The following is a 12,002-nucleotide window of genomic DNA, read 5'->3' as shown; positions in this document are numbered from 1 at the left end:
CTGACAGAAAGCCTTGGTCCCCTTCCTACAAACTTTGCAGGAAAACGGCTGCCCCCTCAGGAATGTAAACTTGGCATGCTTTTTGGCTGGTTTCTGACTGTCTCTCTCTTTCTCATGATAACAAAAGGCCTATCCCACTATCCCACTGCTAAGGTCAAGGCTCTGCTTACGTTGTATAGGTGACCATTCATGATTAGAAATGCTTCACGTTCTTCCAGTGAAATTATTTTCACCTTTCCAATAAGCCTTTAGCTCAGTAGGAGCTAGGTTCTGTGAGCTGGGAAAACTCTAGTTCAAATGCCATCTAGGCTAGTTCAGATGTAGTGCCCAAACCATGGTTTAGTCAACATGTCTGAATTCCCCATCCTTTATGTTTTCAGCATTGGTCATGATTACAGTGCAGGGGTGGGGAGCCTTTTATCATGATCTGCCTCACAGGCCAAATTTCACAGACGGGGGTGCGGTTTCCACCCACCTGTCAATCGCCAGACATCACAAATGATGCCAAATGATTTGGTGCTCTGGAGTTCGTTGGAGCAGGGCTTCCACTGTGGCTGCCCCTCTTCTGTGGAACAGCGTTCCTGTCAAAATACGACAGGTGCCCATTATCTGTATTTTCCAGAAAACAATTGAAGACACTTTTGTTCCAACATGCATTTTCCAGCTGAAAGAAAAGGTATTTGCCTTAAAGATGTTGATTTTTAAAACTATATTTAGTAATTTCTTCTGTTCAGTTTTAAAAGCCATTTTAGTTGTTTTGTGATATGTATGCAAATCTTCAGTTGTAGAAGCTGTACATCTAAACAGTACAGTGGTACCTCAGGTTAAGTACTTAATTCGTTCCGGAGGTCCGTTCTTAACCTGAAACTGTACTTAACCTGAGGTACCACTTTAGCTAATGGGGCCTCCTGCTGGCGCCGCGCCGCCGGAGCACGATTTCTGTTCTCATCCTGAAGCAAAGTTCTTAACCTGAAGCACTATTTCTGGGTTAGCAGAGTCTGTAACCTGAAGCGTATGTAACCTAAAGTGTATGTAACCTGAAGCGTATGTAACCTGAGGTACCACTGTATCAGTATCTGAATGATTTTTTAAAAGAGGGGATATTGCCTAGCGCTCCTTCTAACGTTGGAATAGGTTGTGCAGGAGACACATATGTAAAAGGAGATTCCTAAATGATGAAGCAAATGATGATTAGTGTTAGCACTGGTGCAAGTGTAATGCTGCACGGTGATTAATGTTGGAAAGGAATTTGCAATGAGAGGAGGAGGAGGAGGAGGAGGAGGGAGAGAATAGAGCGTGAGAGCCTGCAAGGCACTCCCAATTTTTCTAAAGTGGTTTAGAAACTGGGAAATGTTCTGCCTGCCTTAGACCTCGATCATGCTATGCCAGATACCAATATAGAGCCTTCAGTTCATGCCTTCTGCAGCCGGGCAGAGACTTAGGGAGCTAACAAAAAAACAAAACAAAAGGAGAGCTCCACAGGCAGCGCAAGAAAGCAATGGGTGGTACACTGCGACAGGATGGGCTTTGATATAACAATGTATCTTTTTATGAAAATATTTATGTGAACTGAGAATGTGACTTTTGTTTTCATCGTGGGGATCAGATAAGGCCACTCTCGCATTTGATTTCGTGTTTTAACTAAGAAGAATGCAAGACCTGAGACGGTGCCAGCCAAAAGGTGACATGAACTCAGAGGTGGAGCCCTTTGGTCAAGGCCAAAAATGAACCAACCCTTTGAACTGTGGGTGAAATGAGGATAAAACTGGACACCCAAGGTCAGCAGCACCACAGTCGCATAGAAAAGACCGGTGTGGCTTGTGGCTAGGGATGGGCAGATCTGTCAGTTCCTTCGTTATTTCATCTTATGTCCAGTTCTTCACATTTGGATACTCACAAAAATTCACCAGCCTTTTAGTGTGAATTTATTGTATACATTTGTATGCATTTTCCCCTAATATATATGCAATTCCCTCTGCAGTAATGAATTTCTGTATGCAATTTTCACAAATGCGTGCATTTTCATGGAAACTTTCCTCCAGCATATGCATTACTTAGCTGGAGAACACCATTATTATTATTATTATTATTATTATTATTATTGATTGGCCAGGAGGAGGCTAGAATCCTAAATGGAGGACCGATTTGGGATAGGGATGTGTGCTTAACCCCTTATTTTCCTGCTCAAAATTCCCCCTCCCCAACAGCTTTTCTCCATTCAGGAGAAAAGCTATAGGGACTCTAATAGGTGCTTTTCATTAGAAAAGAGTAAGTTGGTGGAATGTTACAGATGACTGCAAGGAGCATGTCATTTGGGTTTGAAAACCCTCTCTCTTAGCCATGTGCAGTGCAGATTATTGCGTGCTTATGAACACGCACCCCACACTACTGTTTCTGCTTCATGCATTCCAGCACCCGCCACTCTGCTCACGGGTGTATCTGCAGCAAACCCCTTTGCTATGTAAAGTGTGAATAGTGCTTTGTGGACTGAACCCTTCGAGTACTTCATGGAAGAAACATGAACCTGCGGCCAACTTCCCTCACGCCTGCCAAGATTTATCTGAAGTTGTTAAAAGCTGCCAATTTTTGTATGTTGCTTTTCTTTTTTTAAGGGAAAAGAAGGAGAGGAAGGGTGAAACGACAAGATAAAGTCCTTAATAAACACAGAGATAGTAGGTAAAACTTTCTCAAGTGGCTCCCTGTTTCTAATAATAAATATTTATCCCCGGAAAGCATTCTTCGTGGCATAGCGAAAGATTAGCAACTCGGCCTTTGCTATTGTTCAGGTGGTGATCCGAGGCGGTAAGATGTGAAATTCAAGTTGCCTGCAAAAAGAGGTGCTTCCCGTTAGCGGCCAAGCCCTCGCCCTCCTAGTGAAGAGGAAAGGGCATCATGTACAAAGCCTCGCAAAAACGATTATCCCATATCTGTCAGGCTGGAGACAACTAGGACAAACAAACTCAGGAAGTGGCAGGGAGTTCAGAAACGAGAGGAAATCCATGGCAGAAGGGGGGAAACTGAAGAGATTGCGCTGATCCGAGAACCAAAGTCAACTCTGAGCCACAGCGTGCCAAGCTTTTAGAAGAAGCACTGCTTGTCTTATAATACAAAACTGGCACCCACAGCTGGCGATGGCTGCAGGGACGATTCAGATGTTAACATTCGGAATGATAAACAGCCTCCCCTCCCCCGCCCCCTGCATCCCCCCCAAAAGAGAAAGAAAAAAAGTTCTGTGTAAGCAAGCAGAAACAAAACAGCCAATCCGGTTGCTAAGAGACATTGGCCCTCAGCCAAAATCAAACCAAGAGCCTTAAGAATTCTTTATTCCAGACCCGCAAAGAAAGTACCTGTAGATGACGCCATGTTGGTGGAGAAACATGAGGGCCGATGTGACTTCTGCTGCATAGAAGCGGGAGCGGGGCTCGTCAAATTTGCGCGAGCGCTGGATCTGAAACATTAGGTCTCCTCCATTGACATATTCCATGACGAAAAAGAGGCGGTCCTGAAATTCACGAAAATAGTGCTATTTAGCCGATTGCTTCCAGCCGCACAAAGACGCAGCTGTACGTACATGGCACATTAGGAAATTAGGATCTGCATCCAGAAACGAAAGAAAGGAAAACCTGCACGTTTTAAGCAAGTTGAATGTATGGGTTTAGTTAACGAGCAACAGCAAATCACAGGACCCAAAAAAGTACTTGGAAAAACGATGGGTATTACTTTAGAATTGCTGCATTTATTGTTCATTTTTGAAAGATCCAATTTACCAGCTGTACAATTTACCAGGAACTTTTGCTGAAGCCTCCCGTAATCACGTGGTGTTTCCTTCCACCACGAAAAGTAATTCATGTGAAGACGGTTGCCATGAGTCATAGGGGAGTGTTCACAAGCCAAAACAAGCAGATTCCCCACCCTCCCACAATGGTGGAATGGGTCAGGGTTTCATACCCATAAAACCCAAGAACAGATAGAAAAGCCACTTTAAATTCTCATTTACGGAGAGCCTTTTAAGCAGACACAGCAAGGTTCTGTGGGATGGAGGGAGGAGTCTGGAACCAGGGAGTCTGAAAGTCAAAGGCAGGTTCTTTCCTCTCTGCACCACTATGGCAGCCCTCCAGAAGAGGCACATGCTAGTCTGTGCTGCTCTCAGGCACCACCAGAGGGGTGGTACTGCGTATTATAAATAAGCAACAATCAGGTGACAAAAGGGGCAAACCAATAGGATTCCAACTGGTCCTTTAAAGCCTCAGACATTTGCCTGGTTCCTTACTCAACCATGAAGCTCATTGGGTGACCTTGGACATGAAAAAGCACTGACCAAAGAATATACTCATTTTTAAAACGACTCTGTTTTCTATGCATTTGGAGTCTAAGAAGGGAACTCTTAGACTCAGGGGGTCAGCGAACTTTTTCAGCAGGGGGCCGGTCCACCGTCCCTCAGACCTTGTGGGGGGCCGGACTATAATTTGAAAAAATATATGAACGAATTCCTATGCCCCACAAATAGCCCAGAGATGCATTTTAAATAAAAGCACACATTCTACTCATGTAAAAACACCAGGCAGGCCCCACAAATAACACAGAGGTGCACTTTAAATAAAAGGACACATTCTACTCATGTAAAAACACGCTGATTCCTGGACTGTCAGTGGGCTGGATTTAGAAGACGATTGGGCTGGATCTGGGCCCCAGGCCTTCGTTTGCCTACCCATGTCTCAGAGGTAGTTGTGAAAGAACCCTTAAAGTCCAAGGATTAAAAGCACGAATGATCGCTAGTTGCAGGGCTGAAGTCCAGGGGTGCAGCCCAGAGCCCTGAGCATGCAGGGGCTTCCCACCCTCGCTCAGGGGAGGAGGGAATTGCTCTGTGCATTCATGGGCATTTTCCTTGGACTACAGAATTAGAGCCACAAGGTTATGGCCTAAGAGTGCTCAGCGGAAGTAAACAGGACTTCCCTTCTGGGCGGTAGAGTTCCGGACAGCGAGCACATCAGAGCCCCCCCACCAACTGGATCAGGGCCAGTGTCAAGATATCTGGGAAGAATGGTGAGGAGGAGGTTGGGATGAATATAGCCAGCCAGCAGATAAGTGGAGCCTAAGTCATGGAAGCATATAGGCCAGGGGTCAGCAAACTTTTTCAGCAAGGTCCACTGTCCCTCAGACCTTGTGGGGGGCCGGATTATATTTTGAAAAAAAATTAAAAATGAACAAATTCCTATGCCCCACAAATAACCCAGAGATGCATTTTAAACAAAAGGACACATTCTACTCATGTAAAAACACGCTGATTCCCGGACCGCCCGCGAGCCAGATTTAGAAGGTGGTTGTGCCGGATCTGTCCCCCGGGCCTTAGTTTGCCTACCCATGATATAGGCCATGGTTGATAATGAGACAATTTTATAATGGACTAGCAAGGCCTACTGCCAGAGATTTGGATAACTATTTAAAACCAGCGTGAAAAAAAATCAGGCTTTCTGGGCAGCAGACACACTTTTCCTCTTCTGCCCATTTTCTACACGTTTGCTCTTGCCTCTGCTCCTCTCAGCATCCCAACCTTCATCTTCTCCTTGCGTCCATGAGTTGGCTGTCTTCTTATACCTATGGCTGCTCTTTTCCTAGTCCTCTTGACTCCTCCTTCCCTAGTCCCTACAGGCCAGCCTTGCCCATCAGTAGGATACCAGCAGCTCAGCCAAAGGCAGCCCTAGAATCTACACCTCTTTGATGTCAGGGCAGTTCAGCCAATCACTATCACTACAGACCACGCCTGTACCACTTGTGATCCAGCAAGCTGAATGTAACTCCTCAGAGGCTCAGTATTAACCCTCCAGCTTCTACTGTCTGCCTGGCACTGCTGAAAAACTCGGGATGGTCATCAAGCCCCTCTGGGCCACAAAACAAGGCTGAGAGGCTCACAGTAAAGGCCTGATTTGGCTTGGTAGCAACGACAACAGACAGGTTTTCCAGGCCATTTCCAACCCAAACCTTTTTGTCTCCTTGACTTTAAAATAGCCGGTTGTAATGTGACAGTAAAAAACCCCACAAAAACCAAAAACAGAAGGAAAACAGTTTTAAACAAAAATAATTACTTATCAGGGTGCATTGGCTTTACAGAGAACATTTTCTTGTTCTCATTTCAGACTTGCCAAAAGGGGGATTAATCTGCAATTCTTCTGTTTGTGAACTTTCCTCTTATCGTGGGTTATGCAATTCAGGAGTTCCCAGGACTGCTTTACGGTGTGGCGTTAAAAAATAACCATCATTTTGAACTTAAATGATACTTGGACGTATGTTATGGGGAGGTCTTCATCAATACAGTACACAAATGAAATATGTCACATCCAAGCGACCACACAAACAAACATGGTTAAGTCATCTGCAGACAAACTGGGTAGTAAGAAAGTTGCCTTACCCAGAGTTGGCCCAGGAGCTCAGTGGCTCTCCAGGGCCTCGAACAGGGTACATTCTCAACCCTGCCTGGAGATGTTGTGGATTCAACCTTCTGCATGCAAAGCAGGTGCTCTACCACTGAGATGTGGCTCTTCCCCAACCACACCTGCTGGCCTCATTCCCACCATCCTGCATCCATCAGAACATGTGCAGGCCAGGGGACACACTCTGCAGCACAGAGGTTCTAGCCAATTTTCATAACTTCAAATTCAAATATCCCCAAATTAAAACAAGTATGCACTTTCGGGGGGGGGGGGGAATTATAATAACCAATATTATGTTAATTTTTATGATGAACAACTTTGTTTCATTAATTTTTCTATTACAGCTATGGATTGTAGGAAAGTTGTACCCAGCAGCCATTCCGCCCCCAAGATATCCAAAAAATGTAACATTTTTGTTACAAGGAATAAAAACCCCATAAATTTCATTCTTTGTCGAGAAAGAGCATGTTTTTGCAATAATTTCCAACATCAAAACTTTGGATTCCATCATACCCATATGCTGAAAATTGAGGTTTTCTAAACCTAGGTTTTCCACCAAAAAGTACATTTATATATTTTTTTAGGCATTTATAAAATCTTTTGAGTGCTGGTGTAATTTTTCCTGAAATTCTCATCCTCTTATTGAGCTCTGTGTAAAATTTCAAAGAGATCTGATCATTGGTTATGGAGAAAAAGAATAAAATGTACATGTGCCGAGGGTCTCAAGACGGACAGGCGACGCAGATTTCATGAAATTTTGAAGTACTATAAAATGAAAACCATTTGAGATAGAGGGAAAAAAATTAAGGGGGTTTCTTGCAACCATAAGGGAAGGGTGTGCACCAAGTTTCATCAAAAGCTGAGATGTTGGGTGACGAAACCCTTGTTTTTTGCATTGATTTGATGTGGAATGACCGGATAATGTGATCTCCCAATCCGCCCCCCCCCCCCCCCCAATATGCCAGTTTTGCAGTCCCTCACATTCGGAGTCTACATGCAATGTGTCTTACTTTTTTGACCATCAGTGCACAAGTTCCAATCGGCATGAAAGTGGGAGGAAAGGGTGAATTATTTGAAAAGCAATTGTAATCAACAGATTACCCTGGTAGGATTGCAAGAAGTTTTGTAAGGAGGACTATGCGAAATATTGCAGAGGAAAGTATGAAGAGAATTATTAGTGAAGGACTATTAAAAGTAATAGTGAAATTAATGAAATGCAGATTAAGTGATAAAGACTGAAAAATCTTCAGATGCGGTTGATGGAAGTCCAAAATATTGTATAAGATAAGAAAATATGTTATATGATTTGTGGAAATTTTATGTAAAAATCAACACACACACACACACACACACACACACACACACACACAGAAAGAATAGAAAGAAAGTGGGAGGAAAGGATAGGAGACGCCATTTTGTGCATTCACTTCTATGCTGTTTAATAATCCACACAGGGATATTGCAAACAATTTTTAGTCAATGGTTGTGCTTTGGCTGAGAGAGGCACCCGCTGGCTGCTCAACTAACAGCAGAATCCAACCCTTCCCATATGTATCAAGTTGTCTGCCAAGGGACGACAGGGATTCCCCACAGGGTTCAGCGCAGCCCTCTGACTTTGCATAATGCCAAGCCATGACTGAGAACAGGGGAGTCTGTCAATGCTCGCATGGTGCAATCTGGAAGATCTATTCCACATAGGGCCCAGATGTACAGTGACTGATACTCTGAGCGCAAGTAGCCTGCGTGCGTCACTGTGGGAAAGAGCCGAACCACTAAATTTCACCACATGAGAGGTAACGGGCTTCCCCATGCAAACAAAGCCTATATATATATATATATATATATATATATATATATAATTCCCTCAACAGTTCTTAGAATCACAGCTTTGCAGAGTTGGAAGGGACCATAAGGGTCATCTAGTCCAACAGCCCTGAAATGCAGGAACCTTTTACCCAACTTGGGGCTCAAACCCACAACCCTGAGATTAAGAGTCTCCTGCTATCCTCCGAATGAGCTATTGCAGATGGGGAGTTAAAAGGTCTCTATCAGGCTCTATGGAGAATCGCCTTTGTGGATGCATTGCCCTTTCTTGAAACCATCAGTGGTTGTGGCCTCCTTATAGATCTGCTAGGGATTGAGGAGAAATTTACTCAGTCTGCATCTTAAAGTGAACTGGCCGAATTCTCTAGTCTTGCAATGATACGTGAATTAGAATGAAGCTGTCAATTGAATTACACACTTCTATGAATTCACCGGACAGTTTCATCTGGGAGGGAGGGTGTGTGTGTGTGTTTGTGTGGAGTACACAAAATGCACATTTTATGCGAAGTTACGTTAAAAATGCGTATTAAGGAAAATGTATTAAAAGCATACAATGCACTGAAAACTGTACAGTGGTACCTCTAGTTACAGATGCTTCAGGTTACAGACGCCTCAGGTTACAGACTCCGCTAACCCAGAAATAGTACCTCGGGTTAAAAACTTTGCTTCAGGATGAGAACAGAAATGGTGCGGCGGCAGCGGGAGGCCCCATTAGCTAAAGTGGTGCTTCAGGTTAAGAACAGTTTCAGGTTAAGAACGGACCTCCAGAACGAATTAAGTTCTTAACCCGAGGTACCACTGTACTTTAAGGGGAGAATGCATACAAAATGCATACTTTAGGGGAAAGTGTGTGTCATTTAAAAGTGATTCCCACCTTATTAATTTTTTTAACCCACAAGAAATGGGATTGCAAAACTGACAAGGAATGGAAATGGGCGGATTGCCCCTAGCATGACCACCTCCTCACCCATGAGAAAAGCGTGGAACACATTATCATTGCTTCCAGGACTCCCTAAATGTAAACCACCAAGAATGGAGATGGGCACTCCTAAGGAGAATTTATGAGTGATGGCCAACCGCTTCCTGCAAGGAGGAATAAATATCCGTGCCAATTGGTTTTGCTTTCCCCCAAGACTGTCCACCAACCCTTCTCTGTTTACACACGCAGAGATACCATCAATGGGCTAATGAAACTTCACATAAATACCAGACAAAAAGGTAATGTCTTTCATGCATTGTTTTCAGCCTGAGAAACGTTCACTGCCCGTCTGCATAAAGAATATCCTTCCCTTCCCACCTCCCCCTGAATTCTAACAGAACGTAAGCTGCCCTTCCTTTTGTTTATTTGTTTTTCCACTTTTTAATTTAATAACGCTGTATTAGATTACGGTTGTGACGAAAAACACACTTAGTGGCGAGCAAGAGGGCATGTGCAGGGATAGCTAGAAACCCAAGCGAGACTCTCAAGTACGTTTCTGAGAGCTGGGCGGCCTGTCAGCCATGTGAAGACAGCTTGATAGCTGAAACACCATGGAGCAGGAATCAATCACGCAATGTGTTTCCCACTTTCAAATCTGAGACGTGTGTCCGTGCTGTGCGTCAGGCAAGCAACATTGTCACCGCCAGCCCCCGACGCGAAGAACTACCCTGGCCCACAGTTCAAAACCCCCGAACCAGGAAAGGCATCCTACACACACCCCTCCATAACTAGAATTCACAAGCAGATAAGACTTATCAGCATTCCCCAAGTGGCATTTTTCCCTTGTTTAATGTTTCTCATATAAATGGGTGTGAAGAAATCTTTCCCGATGCCAACAAGTCCTTAAAACTTGAGTTCACTGTGTCAATAGATCTCCAACCCTCCTCCCTCTTGGAAACCATTCCGGTAAGTTGCAGTATTTCTTCAAAGGCTAAAACATATCACAATTGTTTAGGAAAATAGAAGCATTTCTGAACTGTGGAGAATGAAAGGCCCGGGCAGCTGAAGCTTTTACACTGCCTACTGAACACCACCCCAGGTGAAGGCTGGGCTGAATATCCTGCCCCACTTTTGTAGGACCGTTCATCCCTTGAGAAAAAAAAAGGGGGGGATCATCAGCATTTAAAGTTGTGGCGGCTGGATATTTCTCTTTCAATTTCTTTTTAAAACCTTTCTTCAAAGTGGGACATAACTTCAAGCAGGATGGATCTCTGGAGAGTGTACTCAAAGAACTTCAGAGAACATAGCCTTATCTTTAAAGGTGAGGCGTCAAGGGTTTTCTTTACTTTCTTTTCTTACAGAAAAAATTACATTGCAACTTCCTTGTGCAGCACCATGGATGCTGTTAGTTGCTGGTGGCATTCCTGGGAGGGAAAGCCTCAATGGGACTGATCCTAGGTCATGACGCAGCGCATTTCAAAGGGGCGTTCACAGGGACTAAAGATAACTGCCATGGTTCTCCCTCTCTTTTTATCCTTGCAACAAGCCTAGGACCCTCATACCTACGGGACCACCTCTTCCGGTATGCCCCACAGAGGATCTTAAGGTTCATAAATAGCAACACCCTAGAGGTCCCGGGCCCTAAGGAAGTCAGATTAGCCTCAACCAGAGCCAGGGCCTTTTCAACACTGGCTCCGGCCTGGTGGAACGCTCTGCCTCATGAGACCAGGGCCCTGCAGGATCTGATTTCTTTCCGCAGGGCCCGTAAGACACAGTTGTTCCGCCTGGCCTTTGGCTTGGAATCAACTTGATCCCCTCCCCTCTTTCCTTTCTCCTTCTGTGATGGAACTCCTATTTGGGGACTTCCCTGGCTTTTTTTCTGGCCCACGTAGGACCAGTCTGGATAGTTGGCCTTGGTGAAGATTTGACGTTTTCATCCCCAAAAAAGTTTTTGATTTGAGTTTCTACTGAAAAGAGGCTGCATTTTAATGTTGTACTTTAATCTTGTTTTTAAGTTGTATTTTAATCAATTGTTTTTATTCCTGGTGTTAGCCGCCCTGAGCCCAGCCTTGGCTGGGGAGGGCAGGGTATAAATTATTATTATTATTATTATTATTATTATTATTATTATTATTATGAAGTAGGTTTGGCTCTGAATGTGCAGCTGGCCCGAGGTCACCCAGTGAGTTTCACAGCTGAGCGGGGATACAAAGAAGCGTCTTCCCAGCTATAGTCCAACCCTAACATAGGAACATAGGAAGGGACCTTATGATGTGTCAGACCATTGGTCCACCTCTGCATTGCCTACCCTGGCTGGCAGCAGCTCTCCAGGAATTCAGGTAGGGAGTCTCTCCCAACCCTAACCAGAGTTTCCAGGGATTGAACCTGTGACTTTCTGCTTGCAAGGCAGACAATCTACCACTGAGCTATGGCCGTTGGCTTCTAACCACTACACCAGGGATAACCAACATGGCAGCCTTCAGGTGTTACTGGACAACAGCTCCAAACCAGCATGGCCAATGTTCAGGGAAAAGGAGGACCGTAGTCTAGCAACATCACATTGGCAACCCCTGCCTCACACCGTGCTGGCAATACTTTGCATACCAGGCAAGCCATCAAACAATCAATGCAGTCGGTCAGCAGGAAAGTAAGTGTGGCCAAGCAGTCAAGGGCACCCCAGCCTGTACCTTAGTAGCAAATTGCTCAGGCAGTGGAGCCAAGCCTTGCTCAGAAGTGGGCAGGACCCTATTGGCTCCTCCGCACACCTGACCCCTGCTGAGCTGTAACTGCAATTCCACCATCTGGCCATGTGTAGTGGTGGCGCTGAAGCA

At 44.7% G+C, this 12,002-nt stretch overlaps 1 protein-coding gene across 1 annotated transcript in view; it reads right to left on the bottom strand.

The window, feature by feature from the left end:
• PRKCE (protein kinase C epsilon) overlaps nt 1–12,002 on the bottom strand; it is a 315,710-nt gene that overhangs the window by 35,659 nt on the left and 268,049 nt on the right. The window contains exon 11 of the mRNA XM_080998138.1: nt 3,348–3,502. Coding sequence (XP_080854264.1) covers nt 3,348–3,502 — 155 coding nt within the window. The remainder of the gene's footprint in view (nt 1–3,347; nt 3,503–12,002) is intronic.

The sequence above is a fragment of the Podarcis pityusensis genome (assembly GCF_964106645.2).
Source record: "Podarcis pityusensis genome assembly, chromosome: 3".
In the NCBI taxonomy this organism is placed as follows: Eukaryota; Metazoa; Chordata; class Lepidosauria; order Squamata; family Lacertidae; genus Podarcis; species Podarcis pityusensis.
This window is presented reverse-complemented; position numbering and strand designations above follow the sequence as displayed.